At 35.7% G+C, this 26,240-nt stretch overlaps 1 protein-coding gene across 1 annotated transcript; it reads right to left on the bottom strand.

Moving 5' to 3' along the window:
• Positions 1–4,087: 4,087 nt before the first annotated feature.
• Positions 4,088–24,339, bottom strand: LOC109239715 (uncharacterized protein sll0005). Its single transcript, XM_019406298.1, has 14 exons — positions 23,953–24,339; positions 22,946–23,069; positions 22,467–22,710; positions 21,140–21,181; positions 17,520–17,591; positions 17,077–17,212; positions 16,660–16,817; positions 16,013–16,094; positions 13,783–13,982; positions 13,498–13,659; positions 11,145–11,294; positions 7,373–7,633; positions 5,571–5,834; positions 4,088–4,952 (listed from the first exon to the last, which is right to left on the bottom strand). Exons 1-14 carry the CDS (start codon positions 24,005–24,007, stop codon positions 4,704–4,706), a joined length of 2,199 nt encoding a protein of 732 aa, XP_019261843.1. The 5' UTR covers positions 24,008–24,339; the 3' UTR covers positions 4,088–4,703.
• Between the last annotated feature and the right edge of the window lie 1,901 nt (positions 24,340–26,240).

Genomic DNA, 26,240 nt, shown 5'->3' on the forward strand with positions numbered 1-26,240 from the left:
CCCAAGGCTACCACCGGAAGCGCTGCCTCGGCACCGGTGGCTGAGGAAGAAGTTTTGGGAGTAGTTCTTTGGGTCACTGATTTCGATGTCTTAGTCATCTCAAAATTTGGAAGTGTGAAGGTTTGAAGGTTTGGTATGAAGGTTTGAAGGTAAAGTATGAAGGTTTGAGGATAAGATATGAAGATATGCAGATGTGAAGAACAGGTTATGAAGATTTAAAGGATTGATGAACAGATGAAAGACTCGAGGTTAACTCAAGAAGGTTCGGATTCAAAAAGTAAAATGTGAAAAAAGGAAATCGGAGCTTTTATAGGGAAGGAATAATGAATGCATAACGTTTCACATTCGAGAACTGCCGAGTATGATCAACCGATGGCTGACGTGTCCAAATCAGAGCGACGTGACTGATGGGACGTTTTGACTCGTCAACTTGCTAATGGTGTACGAAGGAAGGAACCAGGGTCAATCAGTCACTTCTCATCGTTCCTATAAATCTACTCTCCGAGAGGTGAGGTGACTATCTGTGTACGGGTAAAATCGGGGATAGTGTTATTCCCAATTTTCCGATGAAGAAACGAGGAACAACGTAATTCGTCGGTGGCTCGGGTAAGATCGAGAAGGCCCGCAGACCGGAACCAGGAGCGGACAGGCGATACGTTGGAAATCGAGCATGGCCGAACCCGGAGAATCTCAGCTCAAGCAATACAAAGAACCGAGGGTAAAAGGAAGAAAGGTTAAAGAAGACAAATGAGAAACCGAAATATCCGCCATCAGCCGGGTATCACGCCACGAATCACGCCCGATATTAACTATGGATCAAGTTTTCTTGGGAAGAAAGGAAAGAAAGGATTTTTACCTTACTTAGACTTGTAATAGGGTTAAAAAACTCCTCTACTATATAAAGAGGGGAACCTTTTCGTATTTTGGGTCACTGTTGGCACGCATATCAAAGCAATAAAGTTTACTTTTGTCTTTTAGCAATTTTTAAGTGTTCTTCAAGTTGTTCATCCATGCCGTTACAACCGAGCTCTATTCCGAGGGCTCGATTGGAACCAGTCTTTAGCATTCAAATCCAACGCCAGGCTTAATTACTTCGCCACATTTGGTTTGATCGTTTTTTTTTTCCTTTAATTCGATTACGTGTTGTTCTTTGATCATTCGTGTTAAATTAAATCACGTACAAATTTAATTATTACTTATGTTAAGGGAAAACGGTATTAGTTGAGTTTCTTGTTGGAATAGTTAGGAGATTCTAATGATATACATCTAAACACTGGGAATGGGGAGGGGCGAGGAAAATTAGCTGCATTGTCAGTCAAAAGAAGCTAAAGGACTTTATCTTTTGACTAGTGATTTTTTTACTTAAAGTTACTGAGTGAAGCTTTGAACGTGATAGTCTTACTTTCTTTTTCTTTTGGGTACATTGAAAAAACTAAATAAATTACTTAAAAAAATTCATAAATTATCAGCAAGGAGAAGAAACCACATCTCCTTTGAGCACATATTTTTAGATTATCAAATTTTCCTTACACTTGTAACCTTCATTTGCTAGAAATTCTATACATGTTTTCGCCTCCCTCCAAAGTCTAGACATATATAATAGCAGCCTAACTAATTTCCACCAAATACTTGCGCCTTCGACAATGGACGGAGTGTTACGCAAACATAGCCCATATAACAATTGACTCATGCCATGTTACTTTTTTCCCACTAAATACAACATAACTATGCCCCGCAAACGGGCGGATCGGGTCGGATATGGAATGGGTCAAAACAGGAAACGAAAAACGGATAAATTATCCGACGCGACCCACATTTAATACGGATAAAAAACTTGTTAACCGGCGGATAATATGGGTAACTATATTTTCCATTATTTATTGAATATGAACACTTTTGGGAGAATTTCTAGTCTCCCAAACTTGAGGAACTCCCAATTTGAGCCTTTACAAATGTAAAAGTTAAACTCATTAGTTATCCATTGGTTATCCATTTTCTAAATGGATAATATGGTTCATATCCATATTTGATCCGATTTTAAAAAGTGCATTATCCAACCTATTTTTTAGTGGATAATATGGGTGGTTAACTATTTTCTTTTAACCATTTTATTACCCCTACTTATGGGGAGAAATTCAAAAATAGCCAGATTTACAAGTGGTCGTTCAAAAATAGCTCAGTTTCAAAAGTAATCGAAATTTAGCCACTTTTCATGTAAAGATAAATCTGAGCAAAGACACTGTTCAAAACCCGGAAAATACGCCAGTATATTATGCTGGAGTTCCAACATAAGTATACTTGAACTCCAGCATATTATACTGGAGTTCCAGGATAAGTATGCTGGAACTCCAGCATAATATGATGGAGTTCCAGCATAAGTACACTAGAGCTCCAGCATAATATACTGGAGTTCCAGCAAAGTATACCGGTCCAGTATAATATGCTGGAAGTTCATACACAAGTGCTCGAATCTCGAGTATATTATGCTGGAACTTTCCGTGTGTTGGAGTTCCAGCATAATATGCTGGAAGTTCATACACAGGTGCACCGAACTCCAGTATATTATGCTGGACCGGTCTCTGTTGCAGCAAAATAGTGGCTATTTTTCATTAACTTGGTAAACGCTGACTATTTTTGAATGACCAGTCCGAGAACTGGCTAGACCGTGCTATTTTTACCTACTTATGCCATACAGATCCATACTTGCAAACAGTGTTTTAACAAACATTTTGGGGGCAGAGTCCTGTGGCGAGCCCGGGGTGAGGCGTAATAAAAATGCACCGGGGCGATTTGGGTGACGAAAGTATCGCGAGATGTAAATCTAATTATTTTGGACGTACACTTGGGCATTGCACAAGTTTTTCTTTTAGGGCGTAAACATAGAAAACCTACTAAATTAGAATTAGCATTGTTAAACAAGTCATTATTATACCAATATACACAAAAGTCACCTCGTGTGTTGCATTTCAAAAGGTTAAAAAACGTAAAAGTCAAAAGATCTTTTTAAGCTTAGCCCTAATTTTTATTTTTTCACTTCGTCTTCTACCGGTACCGGATAAAGGAGAAAAAAATTCCTTCTTCGCTCTTCTTCCTTTTAACTTTTGCTCTTTCAAGCTAGTTCATACATTTTTACTCAATTTCTCTTTTCAAAGTTCTATTAGTCTTATTATAAATAAAGCATTTCTGATTTGTTTTTTAGCCAATTGCTGAAACTGAATAACATTTGAAGATGAAGCAGTTTTATCTCATTTATTTATAATCTCTTAATTATTTTATAATTACCTTTTTTTAATATTTATTTTTATTATATTAATCTATAAAATATTAAAACTTAAAAACTCATGAGGCTTACGGCCAACACCTTAAAGCTAAGGCCTCACCCCATATCAGATATAACGTCTCGCCTCGCATCCCGACCACTACTTGCAAATAAAAATTGTACCGTGCAATAACTAACTTTACAATATCGTGGATTACGGCTTGCTTGACTTTATTCTGCAAGGAGTGAGTCAATGAATAAAGAATAGAATTAAAAAAATGAAGTAGGTCGCCTTGATAGTTTTAGACCTTCGATGCAAAATGGGATTGCTACAATAACTCAGCTAACCCCGTTTTTATGTGGAAAAGGCACGTACCAATAATTCTGAATAATTCATCCACAGCTTATTCATTCACAACAAAATAGTTTCTTAGTGCGTAGGTAAAAAAACACCACTCGACCTTCAATTTACTTTTTTATTTTATCTATGTTCCATCTTTTTGGTGTAAGAAACCTTCAATTTACTTTTTGTTTATTTATCTTTTATCTTTAAGGTGTAAGAAACTGAAGCAAAAAAAGGAACTTTGTTGTGCCTAGATATATTTCCCTAGAGCAAGAAGGAAGACTTGCTGGTTTCGGATTCAGGCCTTCTAACCATTGTTTGCCCAGTGAAAATACTGTTCAGTCTCAACAGAAATTAAGCTTGAATTTAGTGTCGGAGGAGACGCTTAATATTAGCTTCTGCTTTAAGTGTCATCTCAATTATTGATTCCCTAAAATAAACAACGAAAGTAAACTAGCACAAGAACTTATCATCCTGCACTCGGCTTTGCACGGTAACAAGACCATCGAACTTGAAAAAGAAAGGCTCCGGCAAAACACCAGATGTGAAAATACATGAAAAGTGTATTATGCACCATGTTTGTCACCGAATTTGATACAGACAAGAGTTCAGACTTATCACAAAGCTATAGGCTATAACCAACTCCAACGTGTGGAGACACTGCAGAATTTGCAGTACTTCTTAGACACCTCGGTGGAACTATACAATCCTCTTGATACTATACGTTACTAAAACGAAATTGACATTTATAGAATGGCTATACCGCAGTTGAAGACCGTTCTCTCTTTTTGGAGTGTATAGTGTGTTTTCCCGTCTTGATCCTGTTAATGTTTGTAAAATGAATTGACATTTGCTGGATGGGACGCTCTTCTTTCTGTCCCACCATAAAAACGAAAGCAGATAATCTGTAAGATCCAAACGCAAAAGAACAGGCAGAGTGCTTGAACCCACATTTGAGGCATAATATGTGCAATTCCTCTATAATCTTGGAGTTAATTTTCATTCCCTACTCAAAAACTCTCATTCCAAGTATCCGCTAGGAAAAATAATAACAAGGGCATAACCACGGATACAAAAACGAGAGCACCAACCTTTGCTACATCACAATACTTCAGCTTCATCTTTATCAACCACCCTATGCAGTAGCCTGGAAATACCCATCCAAAAGCTGACCGGAAGTTGATACTTGAAATGACTGGTTAACGCTGAACCAATGTCAAAAGCAAATTTCTGGAACTCTGGTTTCACCACCATGCGAATCAGCATTGCTGACCACAAATCCGGAGCCAATTTCACTGCACGTCCTAGAGAACGAAACCCACTCATCACACGAACTAGAATACCATGCTCCTGCAGAAAAGAAGGATGGATCATTCTCGGCTTTGTTATGCCTGAAGAGTAAAAGCGGTCACTAGGAAAACAAAGAACCAATCCAAGAAATTAAGATGCAGACTGCGAAGTGGTCAACCAATTAAACAAGAAAACCGCAATCCATCTGTGACCATGTAAGAAACTGAATTCAATAAGTGTCAACAAGAAAATAAAGTACCAAAACAAGAACTTAAGATGCAGACTTAGTAGTGTCAACCAATTAAACAAGAAAAAAAAAATCCATCTGCTGACCAACTAAACTGATTTCCAAGAGATTTAGTGAATTGTGACATCTCATATGACCACTTACAATCAGCAAATTACACAAACAGAAGCAGCAAATCTGTGTGTATCACAAAAGGGAAAAAAATGCAATTTGCCTAGGAAGGTAATAAATTTGCTTCCAATTACTTAATTAATAGGATCCCTTGTAATTTGTTTAAATTAGATTGAATATTTGGAGTTCAGCGAAGGTTGGTTAAATTGTCGAGTTAATAGTGTCATGTTTGAATATTGAAATCAGAGTACATGCACCTTCATTGTTTTGATAAAAAGTACTGTTGCTAAAGAAGAGCATAAATGATAAATAGAATTTACCTCATATCCAAATAAACGTCTCGCTCGAAGCTTCTCATCAAGAAGATTATTTAGAACTTCGTCTTGATAGAAAACATCAGCTGCTTTAACTATGTCCCTGACAAGGAATACACGGACCCTTGAACCCTTGTCTGATAAAATAAATTGGAGAAGATCTTCCGTAGCAGAGACTACGGCCCTTATATCAAATGATCCCAATGGATTTGAATAACTTTCTTGAGTTTCTCCTTCTGTTTCAGAAGCTTGCTGAGATATTGCTGCAATCTGCAGGAAGATACAACATTTTTAACAATTCGCATAAAAGAGTGACCTAATTTACAGGAGTCCTAAACTACTCATCACCACCTTTATCAGTCTCAACCTAACAGATTACAGATTTTGAAGTATTATGAAAGATATCAAGCTTCTGAGGATTATCTTTTAATAGCAAAATGCTTCCTACGGTCCTACCCAATGAAATTTCTATTTGGACACATTAGACAGAAGTGCTTCTTTTATTTATCTAACAAAGAAAAAGAAAACTGACAGCTTCTACCTAGTACTCTTTTTTGATAATGCAACTTCTACCTAGTACTCGTGGCATCATTCTATTCATAAGGATCATATTGAAAAGAAGACCTAGAAAAATCAGATAAGGTTTCACATCTCATAAATTGGAGTCCAGCAGAAAAAAACTAAAATGACCTCCTTTTCACGATCTAGTCAAAGGTACCTGTGCAGGAAAGACATAAGCTTCTGTTTTATTGCCTGCAATTCCCCACAAAGGGATCTAAAACCTCAAAGCACAAGCTAGCTACTGTCAGTTATTGTATCTTAAAGAATCTTAGAAGATTATTTCTTCTCCTCATTTAACCTCCTTCCTACTATACTGACACGCAAACAACAACCAAAATACCTAGTCACCATTACACACTTAGTAATGCCAAGCTCCGCCAACCTCCCTCAAGTACACTGGCTAAAGCAGATGAATTTCTTGGGACGAAGTACGTATTTTCAGGAATAAAGCTGATACAGAAACACAAAGTTACAGGAAAAGGAGCCGAAGCCAACTAAACAAATTTTACAAAAGCAAGCTGTTGTCAAAACATATATTTATTTTCCCCATCCTGCAACGTCGGATGCTGCTCGGTTGCCTTTTATTTCAAATTGGATGACAATTTGGTTTCTTATAATGAGCATAAATTAGGAATATCTTCAAATTTTCACCCTACAACTATTATTTTCCTTTTGGGAGCACGGGAAGAAATTTAGATCTGTACAACAAGTTCTCTATATACTTTGACAGTTTGTGAGAAGCTCTATCCTGTCTAAGCTGATGCAGGCTTTGCTTATTCAGGATCTTTCCTGTCGTGAAAATTACTCATTCTTCCTGCAAATCAAGAGCAACAAATTTGAACCTTCCAAACAAAGTGGTGATAGACGAAGAGTAAAAATAATTGTTTCGTAAAATCTCGTCTAATACTAATATCTAATCACTAACAATCTAAAATCTAATAAAAAAATAAGTAATAAATTAAGGTTCTATTTCAACACGGAACAAAGGGGACAATATACAGTATATCCGTAATAACAATGGTCAGGTGCAGAAAGCTAGGAGCCAAACATAATAGTTTTTATAAGCAGTTTGGAGGAATTACAAAAATTGATAACTCAACAGCTAGTAATGAGTCAATTAATTAAGCAAAAGCAAAGCTGTGTACATGTTATAAGAAGAATGAGCTCATCAAACATGTAGAAAACATACATTTCAATACAGCATACAGAAACAAGTATAACAACAAACACAAAAATAAATGCCCCACCAGTCTCTCTAGCCGATTCCACCTTATAGTACCATCATTGCGGATGAGAAGCTCTCTCAATATTCTCCTCATATCAGGAGTTGGATCTACCAAGAGTCTTCCGATAACAAAAGGATATGCACTTTCAACTACTTTGAAATCTGGATCCAATGCTTTTGCTGTTCCTTCAAGAGATCCAAGCGCTCGTATCACCAAAGCATAGTCAGGAGGAAGAGAAAAGTTGAACTCATACATCACATCATACAATTGATTCATTATGCCCTGAAATCATTTGAAGTGCCATTTAGTGCTTTCAAGGTCATGAAACAATCTAATACTCCTGTCTCGCTATCCATGAAGGTAAAATAAAATTGTGCAATTGGTCCACCAAATTTCGGAGGAAAAATCATCTTATAGTACAATGACGGTGCATCAATGTCATATTCCTTAGATAAATATCAGGAAGTTTATCACACAACTCAGGAAATCCAATCAAGAAGCTATAACCAATCCACCAGGGATTGTTAGATTGGTAGAGACATAGAGTATAACGATATAATAACCCACATCAAAAAATGTAACACTTGGTCTGTATCTCACACCAGTTAATATGTGTTTTAATACATTCTTCCTCTATCTCACTTATCTCTCACATGGTATTAGAGCCTCTATGATTTTACTAAGTACATAGGCGTTTACACCAACCGGCAATGCCATCAACAAGCCTCAATTCCAACCTAGTTAGAGTTAACTATATAGTATATACATACTCAATATCCACCCCGCTCCATTGGACTCATTTTATTCCGATACTAAAATTCTATAACACTAGAAGTTTTCTATTTTCTATGGGCAATACAAATCTCTAAAAATACTACAAAGTGTCTTGGCAAATACCAAGTAAGCGTACTAACACAACTCAGCCTAAACCCTACAAATTGATATAACCTATACGAGTTTTTTGCTTCCATAGTGTTCTACTTTACGTTAAGTCGGCATTGATCCTAAAGATGGTAGGTCTTTTTAGATAACTTGTGATTTCAACTCTATCTTGTCCACTTTCATGACCTTCAATCGTTGTGGAATTGTGCGTATACACAGATGCATATGGAGGTCTATGATGAACAAGACTAGACCATCTTAGCATCCTTCACCAATTTTTTTTTTTGTGTGTGTGCTACTTGCACCTTCTGCCAGATGCTATCGTGATACTATCATTTCTGATCATGTCTAATATTTGTATAAGGGGACATCCACTTCGGAACAACATTTTTACGAAGCTAATATGTGGATATATAACATTGCCAATCTTGCAACAACGCTACAGGAACTGGCTTTCACTTTGACAAGGATACTTCTATCACATAACACTTCCATTAACTCCTCCATTTTCAACCATCTTTTTTTAATCATGTGTACATCTTCATGTATCACATAGAATTCTCCTGTAGCATTAAGCCTAGATATCTTGATTGTTGTATTTAAGCACTGCAATGTATCATCAATGACACCCTAATCGTCTATGATAAACCCTCCAAACAAGCGCAAACTACTATTAATGAACAAATATAAATTTACCTAGTCAAATTTTGGCAATGTGAAATTTCTCAGTGCATTGATATAGGAAGCATCTCATCTAATCTCAGCTCTACTTTATTCTCCTTATGCTAGCTGACATGGAGTTTATGTATTTTGTCCAACTTCTACTAATCCAAAAAACCTTACTCTCTGACTGCATCTCCAAAGTCCAACCTTTTGGTTGACTCCCCGCAAGTCTCATCACTAAACAGCATATATCATGGAATCATATTTTGATTTTTTAGCTCGTTCATGACCATGGTAAACAAACACCCGCTAATTGTAGATCCTTGCTATAAACCCACAATTATGAAATATCCTTCTACATCTCTTCACATTGTTCTCACAATTGTCATAGAGACTGTCACCACCATGGCTCGACACATGATTGAGAAAATGTAAGGAATCCATATAATCCTCCAAAAGTATATATGCAACAAAGGAAAATGAAGTCTAACCACCAAAAAGGCACTAGGAAACTACTTCCCAAAGAAGCAAGGTGGATATAAATAATATCTTCATTAGGAAGTGCTTGAAACTGATGAAGCTGCTCACCATGTATTGATTTGTCGGGTTATGACTGTGACTGTTAAGCTGATTGCAACATGGAAAGCTAAGGAGCAAACAGTATGAGAGCAGACAATGGTTGGTAGGCCACGACACACTTGTGTTGACTGCCCAGAGGGAGAAGGAATTTAGGCTGGTTTAACAAGGAGATTCAGCTCCACAAAAACAACGTTATTAATACCATACTTCATAGCTACTTTTCTTTTTTTGGTCAAACTGAGAAAAATTAACCAAAGTAAACAATATACACAACTAGCTCATTTGACTCTAGAGCTAGATCATACAAAAATAACCAAGTCAAAAACAAACTTAAGATATTGATTGCATAAGCTATCAGTAGCTAAGACCTTAGCACCTTTTAGGAAGGGTATAAGACATAGCCTCTTCATATAGCTGCAAGCTATACCTACTAACAAGGAAATCTATTCAGCTGCTCTAGTTTTGCATTGCTCTGTCCCACAATATGCAACTGCAAGACCATTTCTTTGAGCCTGTCACCACTCTCCCTCTCTATCTGCTTAAATCTCGATAGTTACTCCCTACCCAGATATGATACACAGCTGCAGCAAATAGGAAACCCAGAACCATGAATATAGGCCTGCTATTGCTTATCTGAGAGAATAACCATCTTACCTCTGTATCCCAGTCGCCAATCTGTCTACCTATGCCCATCCACGAGAGCAATGTAAGCCAGGTACATTTGGAGTAAGAACACTCAAAAAAACAGGTGTCAATGGGTCTCCTCAGCATTGGAAGAACATAAGACAGTCTGTAGGAACTTGAATACCCCATCTCCTGAGTCTATATCCAGTGTTGACAGTCTATTCTGCAATGCTAGCCACAACAAAATGATGCCTAGGAGTAGACCTTTAGCCAAAATCAGTTTCTTCCAGGGAACTTTTGGATACTAAGGAAAGAACAATAAGCCCTCTTGATGCTGAAGTGTGACACTGTCCAGCAAATCACTTAAGCTTACTCTACCAGCCAACCAATTCCTAGCAGCAAAGATCTTTCTAAGCAACCAGCTAGCTTGTTTAGGTGTGGAGACAGATGTGAGATGCTTCCCTTTTATATAAAAGGTGTGAATCCATTTGATCGAAGCTTGGTTAAGAGGGAATCTATCTACTATTTTATGTGGGGTAGAATGTGGAATAAGTATGCGGGTATTAGTAACACACACATTACTAAAATAACTAAAATGACAAAATAAAACCTCACAATAATAAACAAAGTTCCATTTTGTTTAAAACGTGAACACATTTAATACATTATGTACTAATTCTTAAATGAATCAACACAGACATCCATCACGGGATAATCCGTGCTACAATCTCTAAATTACTAATTCCCAAATAACTCGTCTTTAAATGAAACGACTCCGTAGTGTTTTAAACACCATCTCTTTGTGATTTTTTCCTTCCTTTTTTTTTTGGTTGTTGTTTTTTTTTTTTTTTGGGGGGGGGGGGGGGGGTTTAAACTCGATTGCTACCTTTTTTTCCGTAGATAAACAAGATTGCACTGTTTTTGTCTTTCTCTAGAGCTCTACCATAACACTTACATGCATAGATGAAAAAATAGGAAGCATTCACAAGCCAGAGAAGAGAAAAAAGAAACATACTCACACACAGAGAGGGAGCAGGTTTAGAACCTGGAAATCTTGGGATTGTCTGGTTCCATCACCAAAGGACGCTTGCAAGGCGTCTGAAACAGATTGAATGTCTACTCCATCAGGTAGAAATCCCAGTGAAAGAAAGTCATTTGCTAAACCCATAGAGTCTCGATTAACGAAATGAACAAGCTGCAGTGCACAGCACTTATCAACTATAAAAATGAATTTATTATGCATATTTTGCTTACAGAACAAATATATTAGAAATAGCAAACCTCTTGCATAAAAAATAAATAAATAATTGCAAAGCTCTTGTAGTGCAGTCCTAAGTTGCTCCGACACGGCAATTTAGGTGCCGCACCCGTGTCGACACAACACTAATATGTGTGTATGTATAGAATCCGTACCGAAGCTGGTCAAACAATTTTAGGTACTTTGACCACGACGGATGAAAAAATTCGAGACGAGATACAATTTGATTCCCGAAATCAGAACCAAAAGTACGGTAAATTTGAAGAAAATAGCATACATTATCAAGGAAACTAATCATTTACTTATCTACAACTTGAGAATAAAAAAGAGATCCACACGTATGTAAGTATTCCACAAAATTTCTCATAATATCTCTGAAAAGAGATTGTAGGAACAAATAGTTAATAGACATTTTGTATGATTGTAGTTCCGTGAGGTTCCCACATCCTGAATAATGGGAAGGGTGACACTTGTCATTCAAGACTCTTTACTACTCAATACATGCCAAACTTTCATCATCATAACTCAATTAATTCACTTATGATGCTCTCAGTTCCTTCTCAAATTATATTCAAAATTGGATGCTGTCAAAAAAGAATTTGGGCTTTTTTGAGGTCAGGTCTGATACTAGCAAATCTTGTTTCATCTTATTTAGCTCATTCTAATATAGATTAATATGTTTTTTTTTTTCCTTTTTGTGCTTTTACCGGAAATCAAGAAATCAAAGTTTCACGCAGCTTATGCTTTAATTACAAGGTCTCTATCTCATAACAGATTAGCTTAGCACTTACCACATACTACAGATTCAGATGCCAAATATCACACATTCATACTCCGTCATCCTTTTGCTACAAGATTATGGTGGAGCTCAATTGTGACTGTATGGAGAAGCCTGTGTTATTATCGACACTGATTTTCTATCATTATATTTGTTTTGGCTTAAAATAGGATTTGAGGCAGGCAATGAGCAGAGCTTTCTTCTTGTTCGGGAAAGGACAAGTATCCTTGTGGTGGAGGGAAATGAAGGTTTAGAGGGCATCATTACTGGCAAGAGCACACAGTATACACGAAGAAAATGATGAAAAACAAGTCAAATGAAGGAAGAGAGAAGATATATGAAAGAAAATAAATGAGCAAGGGGACATCAATGCATCAGAGAGCAACTGCAACAAACAGCTAAGTGGGCTGGAAAGAAGGGAGAAACCAAGAAGCTCAAAAGATAAAAGGGATTAAAAGAAGAGGTTTGGGCAAAAGTTGAGAGGATAAACAAAATTAAAATGTTGTAAGGCCTCTAGACCTGTGATTTATATTTAGAGGCCCAAAGCATTTGCTATCACAGTATTCAAGCATAAGGCAATACTAGCATATAAATAATAAATGCTTCACTATTATACATAGTCCCCCAGCCTTATAGAGTCTACACATCTTTAGTGTGGTCCCATCAGTTTCAGTGTTCCAAGGAAAACAGATTTAATTAACTCCTCTCCTTCCTTTCATTTCAGAGAAAATCTCAATCAAAGAAGGATGCTTAGGCAAAATAGGAACGGAAACTAGGTAGAAGGAATATCTAAAGAGTACATGCTCAGGTCACTCCAACCAAAAAAAAAGGTAGTCTTAGAATCCCAGGTGCCCCGAAGAAAATCCCAAAAGATGATTTCACGAGGACTCCATTGTCTTTAATGGATTGCAAGAAACTGCTTTTTCAAAAAATAAATCTAGTAGAAGAAACAGAACTAAAATAACTTAATAGAACTATTCCTTCTCTAACTACTTAAGCATTAAAATAGAGTGGTAACAAAAATCTACGAGCAGGTATAAGTTGTCTTTTCTCCACCTTAAAAAAAGTAAAGATTATTCATTCTCTAACAAATTAAAAAATGACATAATTGATGGACCACCAGACATGGTGATATACAATAAAACAGGATCTCAAAGACATTCAGAAAAAATAAAGGGCAAGGGCTGTCAGTAACTGCAAACAATTAATGAAGTTGGTCACTATTAATTTGAGCTAAAGGTAATAACGTAAACCCAAACAGATAATAATTTCTTTGACCACTTGAAATGATCCGAACTATAGCCCAATACTCCTACTTAACACAAGATTCAACCATGAATGATGAGAATCATTAGAGCTAACCACTTTAATAAGTCCAACACGATAATGGCGTGGAATGTCTCCCATCATGCCAAAGTCAAAATAGGCAAGAGCTCCGTCCTCAGTAGCAACAAGGTTCCCAGGATGAGGATCAGCATGGAAAAACCCCACCTCCAGCAACTGTCTCAATGAGCAGTATAACCCCTGATAAAACAAAGTTAACTTCACAATTCACAAAGCTTAAGAATAGCATGTAGAGGAGCAGAAACACTCTACTAAGAAAGACAACTAACATTTTTTTTTTGTATAAGAAAGACAGCTACTAACATGGTCAATAAGTCTCCTCCTATTTAGATTTGCCTTCCTCAGACGACTTTCATTTGTCAGCTTAATCCCATCTATCCATTCCATCGTAAGCACCTCCTTACGGGTAAAGTTCCAATATATTTTAGGGACCTTGATACCATCATTTTTCTGACACCCGACATTATCAGTTGCTGCACTCCCTGGGACAATTTTCTCTTTATCTGCACCGAAAAGCTAAGTAAGCATAAACTGAAGTGAACAAGGTTAAGGAAATATTCACTGAGCATTAAAAAAATCACACGCATTAAGTTCACTTACTTTAAGGTTCTGAAAATATTGATTTTATTTCATTGTACTCTACAACTAAGAGCCCGTTCGGATTCGCTGAAAAAAGAAGCTTACAACCACCTGACGCACTTTTGAAGTGCTGGAGCTAGATTTGTAAATAAGAAGTTACGTGTTTGGATAGAACTACTGAAACTGAAAAAAGGCTATTGAGTTGTACTGAGATATCCTTAAAGTTGTTATCACTGTAAAAGAGCTGATTATTCCAAGATTGTTAATTCAAATACAAAATAATTTATTTTCAGTTCACTTTCTGTTCTCTATTGATTACAATAGATAATTTTTAGGTCAAATACATATATAAATACTCCCAAGTTGGTACGAACTGCTACATAGAAAAATCAAAGCAATTTAAGTAAAAAAGCGAACAGCCCCTAAACCCATTTCCTCCCCATCTCCATAAAACAACCAGCGTACACAATGCAGAACTAGAATTTGCACGAACGGAGAGAGACTGACTTATAGCCAGTTGAGGTCTTCTTTTATTATTTTTTTTTCTTTTCCTTTATTTGGTCCAATAAAGGACATAGTTGACCAGTTGTGATCTTCATCTCCGTCGATCTAGTTGTGTGACTTCATACCTATGACTATGTGTGACTAGAAGTATCTAGATATGCTTCCTCCATTTTTGCTAAACTTCTGAAGGTTTATTCAGATCTATGGCTTCAGAGGTGGAGGAAAGGAAGAGGTTATAAGAGAGAGGAAAAGAAACAGGCTAACAGCTGAGATGGAAGAGGAAGAAAAGAAAAGGAAACGGTAATCTAGGAAGGGTATTGTTGGAATTAGAAACAAATATAAGGGATAAAAAGGTAAAATTATTGGTCAAACTAAAATAGCTTTTAAGCCAAAAAGCAATAAATTGGATTTCCCAGCTTATGGCTTGTTTTAAGCAGTGTTTAACTTGTTTTAAGCACTTTTACTGAAAAAAGCTAAAAAGCTTAAATGTTGGTTTGACCAGCTTAAAAGCAATTGAAACGCGTTCTAAGTGACGCATCTTAAGAAGGCAGACGGGGGATGAAAGAAAGGAAAAAGGAGCAGAAAGAATGAGAGAGAACAAGAACAAAATAGAGAGAGACCATTCACGAAGTCTTACTCATCAAGTCAAGTAAATAAGTGCAAAGATCCCCATTAAGATGAAATTATCAAATAATCAGTACAAAATGGAATCAATTTTATATATACTCGTTTATATGCATTGCCAGTATTGCTTTACTTTCTTCAATGCTAAACAACATCAGCAGTGCCCTCACTCCGCATCCATTTTGATTAGTCATACCATGCTTGCTTAATACTAATTTCCTTAATCTAGTCATCCATTTTTTTATAAAGAAATTGATTTCCTTAATATACTGATCCAAAAGCCCATGCAAAGAGAATTTAACCAGCATCTATGCTAAAATTAACTGCAAGGTTATCCTTAGGAAGCATCAGCTTCTTTATCATAACCCAAAACCTTAGCATATCTGCTACAACTGGAAAACTTTCGCAGCAAACAAAAACCTTAGCTCATTGCTGTGAGAATCAAATACATCATCAAGGGAACATACTCCTCGTATCAAAAAGTAATGTCCTGTTTGACTTTTACACCTTACAATAATTTCTGGAGTTGCTATCTGACTACACATTTCTTATGACTAGTCAACCGAACACAAGAGAGTGATTGATTAGCTCTCTGTCTCTTTAGATATTAGGAAGGGTAGAATTATAGCCCATTAAGCTTTTGATGGTAGACAAATAGGGTCATTAGAATATCCAGTTGGAATTAAACATTATCCTGTCAAGACCCGGTATATATTCCATGACAATCAATCTACATTTGTGACAACTAGTAATAAAAATGGAAGACAAAAAAGATATTCCGTGATATCACCAAAACTACTAACAGTAATGTTCGGAAGAAACTTACGACTGCATGCATAAAGAGATGCAAATCTTTCAGCATTTTGTGCTTCCAGGATGTAGTCAATTTCTTCAAACATGTGTCTCACCTATCCATTCAAGCAAAACCTAAGGGTTTAGCAAGTATATAATAGACGACTATTTAAATAAAGCGCAACATTGTTCTCATATTTACAGCAAATGGGGAAAATAAGAGGATAATGAACCAATAGGAAATGAGACATAAAAGTTGAGCAATAAGCAATTACTTAACAACTTTGCCAGCATTCTTTGATTTTAATCTCTCTAAACAAAAAAATAGGTTAAGAACTAGTGGCCAAATGATAGTGTCATCGCTTGAGTAACGTAGAGATCTCTTCATCTTCGTTAATAGCTATTGGTTGACTTGTTCAGTTTCTAGTCAGGATATTTTGTTAACTGTTGCAACTGCTTCATTGAGCTGTATCAAGTGAGCCTGGTAAATTTGACTAATACATGCATTAGCTCGATCAGAATTCATCTCACAATCATCCCAAAGAATTAGCAAAAGACTTGTGATGTACTCTCTGAAATAAAGACAGTCTTGATGTATAACCCGTTACACCCACTGACTAATTGGCTGCCAGAATCATCTTTCGAAGTACAGAAACATAAGATGGAAATTTGGAATCTCACCATCTCATTGACAGCTACTAAGAGATCCTTACGAGCTTTTGCAAATCTTTTTAGTTGGCCACCAATCATGTGAAACAACATAGCATCAAGTGTCAGTAAATGTGACATATGAGGCCTCTGGACCTTAACAGCCACAAGCTCTCCAGAATGCAAATGAGCTGCAAAACTTGAAGCCGAGAAGAAACATTAAAAGCTTGTGAACCCCTGAAGCCCGGCACTCACTCTTCCAAAACCCGTTACATTCCCCTTGTGGATTTATTTTCAACACAAATCAAGGGGAAAAGGAAGGCATGAAAGGAAGATAAGGTAAAAGGTTAGGAGAAGCAAGTGAGAAGTAATGAAACGCCATAGAACTAGCAGTTAGAGAACCACTCATAGAGAGTGGCAGAGAATCACAAAAAAAATTCAAGCTCTAACCTTTATATACTTGCCCCAGAGATGCTGCGGCAATTGGCTCCTTGCTAATGTCAGCAAATACTTGTGAAACGCCAACACCCAACTGGGACTCGATAGATCTTCTTGCAACATGAGTTGGAAATGGGGGGATTTGATCCTGGCAAGATGTGAATGACAAATTAACATTCTGTTGAGAAGTCTATCCAGCTTTCAAGGGTACAATACTTCTTTTCTCCCAATTTGAGTAAGCAATAAGGCCAGATTTTATAAGGTATTTACAGAGTACACGTAAAAGTCAACCTTTTTAAGAATTGAAACTTTCTTTTGAATGAAAGTGTGAGGTCCAGTATATCTTTTTTGTAATACAATATTGAAAGATGAGACATGCTTGGGACAGAGCAAAAATAAATGAAATGGCAAGTTGGGAGATGACCCTAACAGCACCATTGAAGCATTAAGTTTACCTGCAACTTTGCAAGTTCTTGACAATACACTTTCGGTAATATGTCTGGCCTTGTGCTTAAAGCTTGTCCCAGCTGTTATTCAAACAATTGAAGAATTAACCATAAGACCTTTTTCACTGCTGGAGACAAGTTAGAAGCTCCTGTTGGGATCCAGAGCTGATGCACCATGTAAGCAATCTGAAATTACAAGGGCTCTGCGGCCCATTTAACCACATAGAAGTGATATCACACAGGGATTACTCTGTCTAAAAGCTCATCTAGAATCAGATATATAGCCAATAAACAAGAAGAATATCACAGCAGCAAAATATTTCTTCCATAATGGTGTGCTATCAACCCCATTCTCATTATCAGTGGGTGTTGAAGAGGCATCAGTGATCAAATACATCCTCTTTCCATTTCATAGATGCAACAAAGAAGACCTCAACCCCCAACCCCCAAATTGTTTGATTCCTTCAAGAAAACAAATGAAAAAAATACTAAGTTCAATCCCATTCAACAAAAACCAACTGTGCCACGATTAAGATACGTCACAAAAGCTTCAAATGATCTAATCATTTAATCAAAACTCCATCTCATTAGGTTCCGAATTTGATACCACTCTGGCCACAAAAAAAGGAAATCGGAGGGAGACCGACTCATCCTCTTATTTCCATCTTAAAGTGCAGGAATTAGGACTACAAGCTCTGATCCATCACATTATAAGCCTCTTTTTTCGCTTCATATCATGGCATGCCCTTTTCTAGAATTTATCAAATTTAATGGCTCCTTAAAAGGATATCATCCATTAGTAAACCATTTCAAAGAAAGGAATCCAATTTAGACGGTAGAATTGATAAGATTCTTTTTTACAAGGCAAAGCATTATTTTTTATTTTTTTTGGATGAAGAGGCAAAGCATTAATAAGATGTTATGAGTATTTTGATTGCGAAATTTTCGACCAGCAACACAAGGGATAACATTTGACATACATAGAAAGATCAAAGCAGGGAATAGGCTCTTTCTAAACGCATTTGACCAATAAGTCAATTATTTTGTGAGATCAGTGCAAAACCCCTAAATATTTTATTGGATAGACCTTGTTTTTAAAATCTGTAGTAGGTCATCCAAATTTCAATGATCTTTTCCATAACATTACATGGAAGAAATCAGAAGGCTTATAAGTTGGATTTTCTTTTTTCTTTTCTTTTATATCCACACCAACTTGCATCGCACCTTGACTAATTTACTGGTACCTAGTACCTCCTACTAGGACAAGTTCCCGGAGATGGGAAGAATTCACCCATTGTCGCCTCTAATTGTATTCTACCATTAAATCCAAGGTTGTTACCCCAACTCCTCAACTGTCAAACCATTTATCTCTACGTAATCAAGGACATTCTATTATCATTGAACACTTACGCTAACCTTGTTTTCCTCTTAAAAGGTATTTGTTAAAAGGGAGCTACTCTCGTATGAACTACCATCTAGCCCAAACGATCTAACTTGAGCCTAACTTAAGGTAGCCAGAGACTACAACAATGATCATGTTGAGTCCCAACATCTTATTGTCCCCGCTTCGGTCACAAGCTCACGCAACCGAGCTCAGCATCGAGATGGGTCATGCTCTGATACCATTGTCGATGTTGGGACTCAACAGATCAACAGTACTGGTGCCAAAACTTAATAGCTAATCTACTTCGTACAACTCTTTACAACCAACGAAATCCAACTTCAATAATAAACATATCTACATGAAAAAACACTATAGTTCTCATGTTGCCATGCCGTAAAAGGACTCGCAAAATCTTTAGCTAGCTCTAAGAGTTGTAATTCGTACAGATGCAAGTCAAATCACTACTCGTGATTATTTTGTAATGGAGCATGCAAAGCAATGAGGCCTCATCTACGTATATCTTAATCATTCTTTTGCCAACAAGGAAGCAGTAAATGCACTCTTTGCACAATATATACATGCAATTATTGCCAACTACACCTATTTTGCATCATTCCTCTCCAATGAGGAAGCCGGAAAAGCAATCTTTGCAGAAAATTCCAGTAAGGAATCATCTTTAGTTATTCTCTGAATATGTATTTCATCTTTCTCCACTCTTCTCCTAACCCACGTGTTTGTCAATAGTATTTTCAAGGTAAGGCAATTGGACTCTGTGATTGGATCAGAGTTTCTGCAAAAAGCGGTACTAGGTGACACGACGGGTGCAAAAAAAGGCAGAGGCTTCTGATCTGCTCAGTCCTACGTACAGGTTAGAGGAATTTAAGATGCATCACTTTGACTGAAGTGAGCATGTAAGAATGAGATTTCCTCTATTAGTTTAAGATGTTGATGCTGCTTGAAAACCCAATTTGGCGCGTGAAATTAAATGTAATAATGTATTAGCTATAGAAAGTGATATCATGATAAAAGAAATGGAAGATGACTTAATACATTAAGTCTCAGTTAAAATGCCTATTTTTACCTGATGCAACTAATCTTTGAATCAGAAAGTAGTAGACCATTAAATGCCACATATCACTTCTCAAATAAACCATAAACTCATTAAGATTCTGTTTTTTTTTTTTTTTTCTGAAAAACAATTATATGAATTCATTTTAGCAATGACTATTTCAATACAAAAGATAAAGAAAAACTAATTATTTAGATACATATAAGAACTTCTTCTCATGCTAGACATTAACAGATGAATACATTTTTACATTTTAGTTTGATAATTAAACTTTACATCCAGAGACAACATTCGATGGTATGACTTTATATATCAACATCAGCGACTAGATAATTCAATGACGTGAAATTGAAACAGACATAACATTTCAGGTTTCAGATCTATCAAAACAACCCCTTAATTATCCAAATATTCGCTTGCTGACAAGAGACTGGTCAAATTGGGTCTAAATTCAATTAAGTGAAAATCTCGCCGTGCAGTTTATAAATCTCAAGATCCTACTGAAGCAACAACTATGGTCTTATTGAAACTAATTTTGGCCCCTCAACTCTTATTCTCGCTACTTGGCGGACCAAACTAGATTCTCTCCTGCTAATTGTATGCATATCAAGCAGAATCATAAACAAGGAGAAAGATACCTGCTAAGTTCAAAATACGAGCACTTCTGATGGTCAAAAGCTTTTGCGTAAAACCAGTGTTCCCTATCTAGTATTTTTGATGTATAATATAGAAAATAGATTCTGAATAACTTGTTTCTTTTTAGTCTCCTGCCATGCCCTTGGCCTAAGCTTAAACATCTTGGGTATACCAATGTAAGCCACAATCCAAAATGCAAACTGAGAATGGAACAGAATGGTGCCCCTGGCCTCTCGGCAGTGTCGGGCTTAACCCAAGAATAACCTTAACAAGCTAAATTACTTTCTTCTATTTATGCTCCTTCCATGTAATCAAAAGACATGTCATCACCGAACATGCTCCTAGAGCATTGGTTATAAGTATATTGAAGCATTATCCTCACCCCCTCGAGAAATAAGAACTAAGCACAGAAGTGATTATAGATTACACCACAGCAGACCGATGTGAACACTTTTACAAACAAAGCTGTTAGTGCACCAACATGACAAGCCCTTCAGTCAACCGCACATCCAGATAATCATAACAGATAGTGTAACTTGCCTTTATGTAGAAAGGGCCCAAGTGGATAAGAGTTTCACGGAACTGCAAAAAAAAAAAAAGGATAACTAGCTCATTGTTAACCAATTAACCACTTGAAATTTAGTAACAGATAAAAGATAACTAGCTCATTGTTAAGGCCAGCGTGGATAACCAATTACCAACTTGAAGTTCAGTAAACAGATGGGAAAAAGTAGAAATAATTAACAGCCATCAGATAACTTTCTCCGAAAAGCATCAAATATCTCTCTCATCAAATACTTCACTAAACTAAGGTCAATATGAACCATAAACAATAGTAAAGAACAAATTAACACGGAAACGAGAAGGCCTGTCCTAATAAAAGCTGAAACCAAATCTAGAGAATTATATGAAATGCATATTTGATGAAATATGAGAGGGGAAAGATTAAGCAAAGAGTATAAAACCACAAAATTAACTATCCACCTTCCTCATCAGCACAAAGTGAAAGGCAATAGAATCCATACTTTTTAACAACCAAAATCTTCAAGGAGCAGCAATTCTACGATTCACAGACATATAGGTATCAACTAGCTCAGGTCAACGGGAGAAAAGCATATCTTGATACTCAATTCAATAACAGCTGATTGCTTGACAAAACAGCATGTGAAAATTTCCATTCAAATCACTATAATAAGTAAATACCTAAAGAAGGTGCTCCCAGTTAATTTGAAAAACATATAGTATTAAAGAACTACATTTGAATATGTTGTCGGCTTGTCGCCCATTTTGTACAATGAGGATTTTGCCAAGCTCCAAAAAAAAGGTTACTTGTGAGGGCAAAGACTAGTCTATTTGGTGAGGATTTACAACCTTGGATTGATCTTTCTTTATTTTCGCCTTCTTTATTTCCTTAATTTTTCTGTCTTCAGCAATAAGGAAAGGGATTATGAGGCACTCTACCTGTTACGTGTGATAAATAAAATGTTATGGTCAAAGCATGTGAAGTTAGTGCCAGTACTTGGTAAAAGAAGAAATAAAGGTTTTCCTTTCCTCTACTTCTCCATTTTATCATGCAAGATTTCTAGAAAACACTTAACAAAACATGGTGTTTTCACAGCTTTCATGCTCTAAAGCTGAAAAATCCACTTTCTGATCCATTGAATGCAATTGACCAAATAGAAAGCACACCTTCATCTGTCAAAAAATGCCTATAGAACACCTACAGTAAAAAATATCTGATCGATTATATGCAATTGACCGAATAGAAACCACACTGTCATCTGTCAAAACTCAAAATGCCTATAGAACACCTACAATAATAAAATCAAACCTTTCAGATAGAATTTCATTGGAGAACTGAATATACCTTAACAGCACGTCTTCTTATGTCATGGACAAATAAGCGCCAAATGGTTAGCTTCAACACATAGAATGAAATAATGGTTGCTCTGTACAAAGCCAAGAATGGGCCAAAACGATATAATGACGAAAGACTTTTCGACTTATAAGTAAGTGCATGACCAAATTCGCTTTCTAGTGATTCTTTCCTCAACTTAGCATACTCAGCAGTTGGCCTTTCCCCATGCACACTGGAAAAACCAGTAGAAAAACTGCACCAAAAGCGTATTAACTCATGAATTAGGGGGTCGCACTTAGGAAGAAAATATTCCACCACAGACTGTATGCACAAATGTTAGACTATAAAATAAAATGAGGGTGGTGAAGCAAATAAATTGATTAATAATGCAAAAGAAAAGTACAAGGGCATGCCGAAACAGTATTGAACTGGTTCAATAATCAGCTACATATCAAAAGAGAGGACACAAATCAAATATTCATTCTTACTATTTTGGGGCTGACAAGCATGATCCCACAAAATTGACATGTTTTCCAGTTAGAATAGCCTCAGGAAAACTACTGGATGAGTATTCGCACAAAGCAGTCTCAATTGAGCAGCCAAAGCGCAGAGCTGCAAAGAAGAGTCACCACATAAGTTGCTGTTATTAGTTAAATAAGTGGAGCGATAACATCATATTAGAACCTGACTTAAAAGCTGAAACTTCATCAGTAATAGGCAGAGGATAATGACAGCTACAACGACAAAATATAAGAAACGCTCAAAAAGGTGACACCTACAACAGTCAATTTTTCACAAGCAAGATGCTAGTTCAAAGGGAGGAAATACAAATCCAAATAAAGTGAGCGAGTTCAAAAGGGCCCGATGTAAAATATATTGAATATGCAAAATTAAACCATGAAGAGGAAATTCCACACAGGATTTTCACACTCTCTATATAGCAGCCGAGGATATAGCCAAGAACCACAGAATTTACACAAGGGATCAGCAGTGAGTGCGTACTTTTTACTTGAATGAGCTAGCTAACACCATCACATGGTGCATGCTATTTGCTAAGAATGTAATGTCATTTGACGAAATCAGGGACAGGGAGAGTGTCAACCCAAAACGTGAACTGCAGAGAAGCACTCTAAAAAGTAAAGGTTTTAGGATAAGTAAAGGTAAGATTGCATATATTTACTGCTAGTCTAGACAGCATAAGAAGAGTGAAGTTGAGGTGAAATTACAGGGATTGCGGTGTCTAAATGCAAGGAATTCAGATACCTAAGCTCGATATTCCAAAGAGAATGGGATGATAGTTGAGAATGTTACACAGAGAATTAAGATGGATGATTAGCATTATATAATTGGCAAACAATATTCTGAATGTTCACTGTTCCTACAAATAAAATTACCCAGCTAATTCCGCGAAGAACTTTTAGAACGGATTTTACGCCTAAAGGACCACAAATTGTATATGCTTTAGCACGAGATGAGGAATAAAAATGGCAATTACTTGGGGACAACACTGCAACGCGCCGTTGCTTAAGGCATGAAATGATACTCCTCATCGGCTGCTGATGGGATACAACGATGAAATGAAGACGACAATTTGAGTGTTCATATAATAACCTTCCCCAGCGGTGTCCGGTACTTCAACTGCATAAGGTGTTTGAGAATATGCCTCTGAAAACGGTAAATTCAGGCGGAGCGATTGAATTGAAGCTGCGGCAACGGTGCTTCGTTTTGCTGCTTTGCCGCTGCCCGCTGCTTTCTTGCTGCTGGGCAGACTTGGGGACCTAAGAATGCGCCACGTTCCGCATACGTGGCTCCCAAGCAGAAAGAGTGAGAGTGAGCAACAACTCACAATGTTAAAAGAAACAAAAAACTGACAATGTAAATTTGCACTGACAAATGTGCGGGTTGAGTCGGGTTTAAATGGATTCAAAATAGGAAAAATTCAGAAATAGCCATATTTAATATTTACACTTGATAATTAAAAAATAACTACGGTTTCAAAAGTAATTAAAATTTAGTTAAATTTTCATGCAAATATAAATTTTGAATAAACATACTCTTAAAAAATCGAAAATATTCCAGCATAATATGTTGGAATTCGAATTTTTACATATGAGCTTCTAGCATAATATGCTGGAATTTTATAATATGCTGGAGTTCCATTATAATATGATGGAAGTTTATATGTAGGAGCTACATAATCCCGCATATTATGCTGGAACTTCGTGTGCACTGGAGTTCCAACATAATATGATGAAAGTTTATACGCAAGAGCTCCATAATATTGCATCTTATGCTGAAACTTTCCGTGTTTCAACAAAATAGTAACTATTTAATGACTTTGCAAATGCTCACTATTTTTCGATCATCGGTCCGAAAAATGACTAGTCCGTGCTACTTTTACATTTAAAATGGGGTTGCAATCCAATTTATCCCTATTTCATGAGGGGTGAAAAAGAGTTGAATGAAAAATTGTTGGATGTCTATGTAAGAAGGTCATCTAATTTTATCCCAGGCAAATAAGAAATACAAGAACAATGGAGAATGTAGAAACATACCATTGCTCATTTTCAACTCGTTCCAAAAAAGCTTTCTATTTCGTTTAATGCAAAATAAAGATGATTTGGCTCATATTTATTTATATATTAATTTTAGTATACATGAGTTGCACGTATTTTTGCGTAAATTAAAGATATATATGAAAAAAAAAATATAAAAAAAAAGTATTGCACATGTATTACTTTACTATCTATCTATATAGAATAGGAGAAGCAAAAGCACTACATTAAGACAAGTGTCATAACCACAAAAAGCCAAATGGTATTGTTAAGACAAACTAAATTACTTTTCTAACTAATTTTTTTTTTTTAATTTTAAATTTTTGAATTAATTAGTTACACTACTTAAATTAATAAATATAGATATCTTATAATTATCAATTAAAAACAAATATACAAAAAATATTCTACTCATTCAAATTGGACCAAGAAACAATTTTATATATATATATATATATATATATATATATATATATATATATATATATATATATATATATATATATATATATCAGAAATCATACATATACACATAACTAAAATCATAATAAACAAATAGTCATAAATGAAGAATACTAAAAAAAACAATAAAGCAAATGATATCTTAAAAATACATATACTAATTAAATTTCTCATGTAGGAAAGTTTAGTTAATAAATAGAACTCATAATTTCATAATGAAAAAAATAATAATATAAAGAAACTATTAGGATATTATACATAAGATAATATATTATATAAAACACATTTTAATTATTAAAAATATTAGTACGTTTTTTATAAAAATAATAAAAGGCTTATCTCTTTATACTTTTGATGAATTCAAAATTATTTAGTAAAAAATGATACTTCATTTAAATTTTTAGTAAATATAAAATGAGAAAACTAATCAAATATTATAATAAAAATGAATGTACGAAAAGAGGTGGATAAAGATAATTTTATAATTTTTATATTTCGAATTAGTTAACAAATAAAATATAAATAAATAACACTCAAGAAAATTATTGATAAATTTAGACGATTGAAGAATTTTAAACAGTATAACATAAGTATAAAAATATATATTTCCAGAATAAGAAAATATATACGTATGTTCTACTAGAAGAGAAGTAATATCAAAATATTAAGCCAATTGACAAATTAATAAAAAATCACATTCGTAAACGTATCGTACTAAGTACTTGCTAATTTAATAAAGAATACACAAGAACAATTTATTTGATTA

Source organism: Nicotiana attenuata, unplaced genomic scaffold (genome assembly GCF_001879085.1).
Source record: "Nicotiana attenuata strain UT unplaced genomic scaffold, NIATTr2, whole genome shotgun sequence".
NCBI lineage: Eukaryota > Viridiplantae > Streptophyta > Magnoliopsida > Solanales > Solanaceae > Nicotiana > Nicotiana attenuata.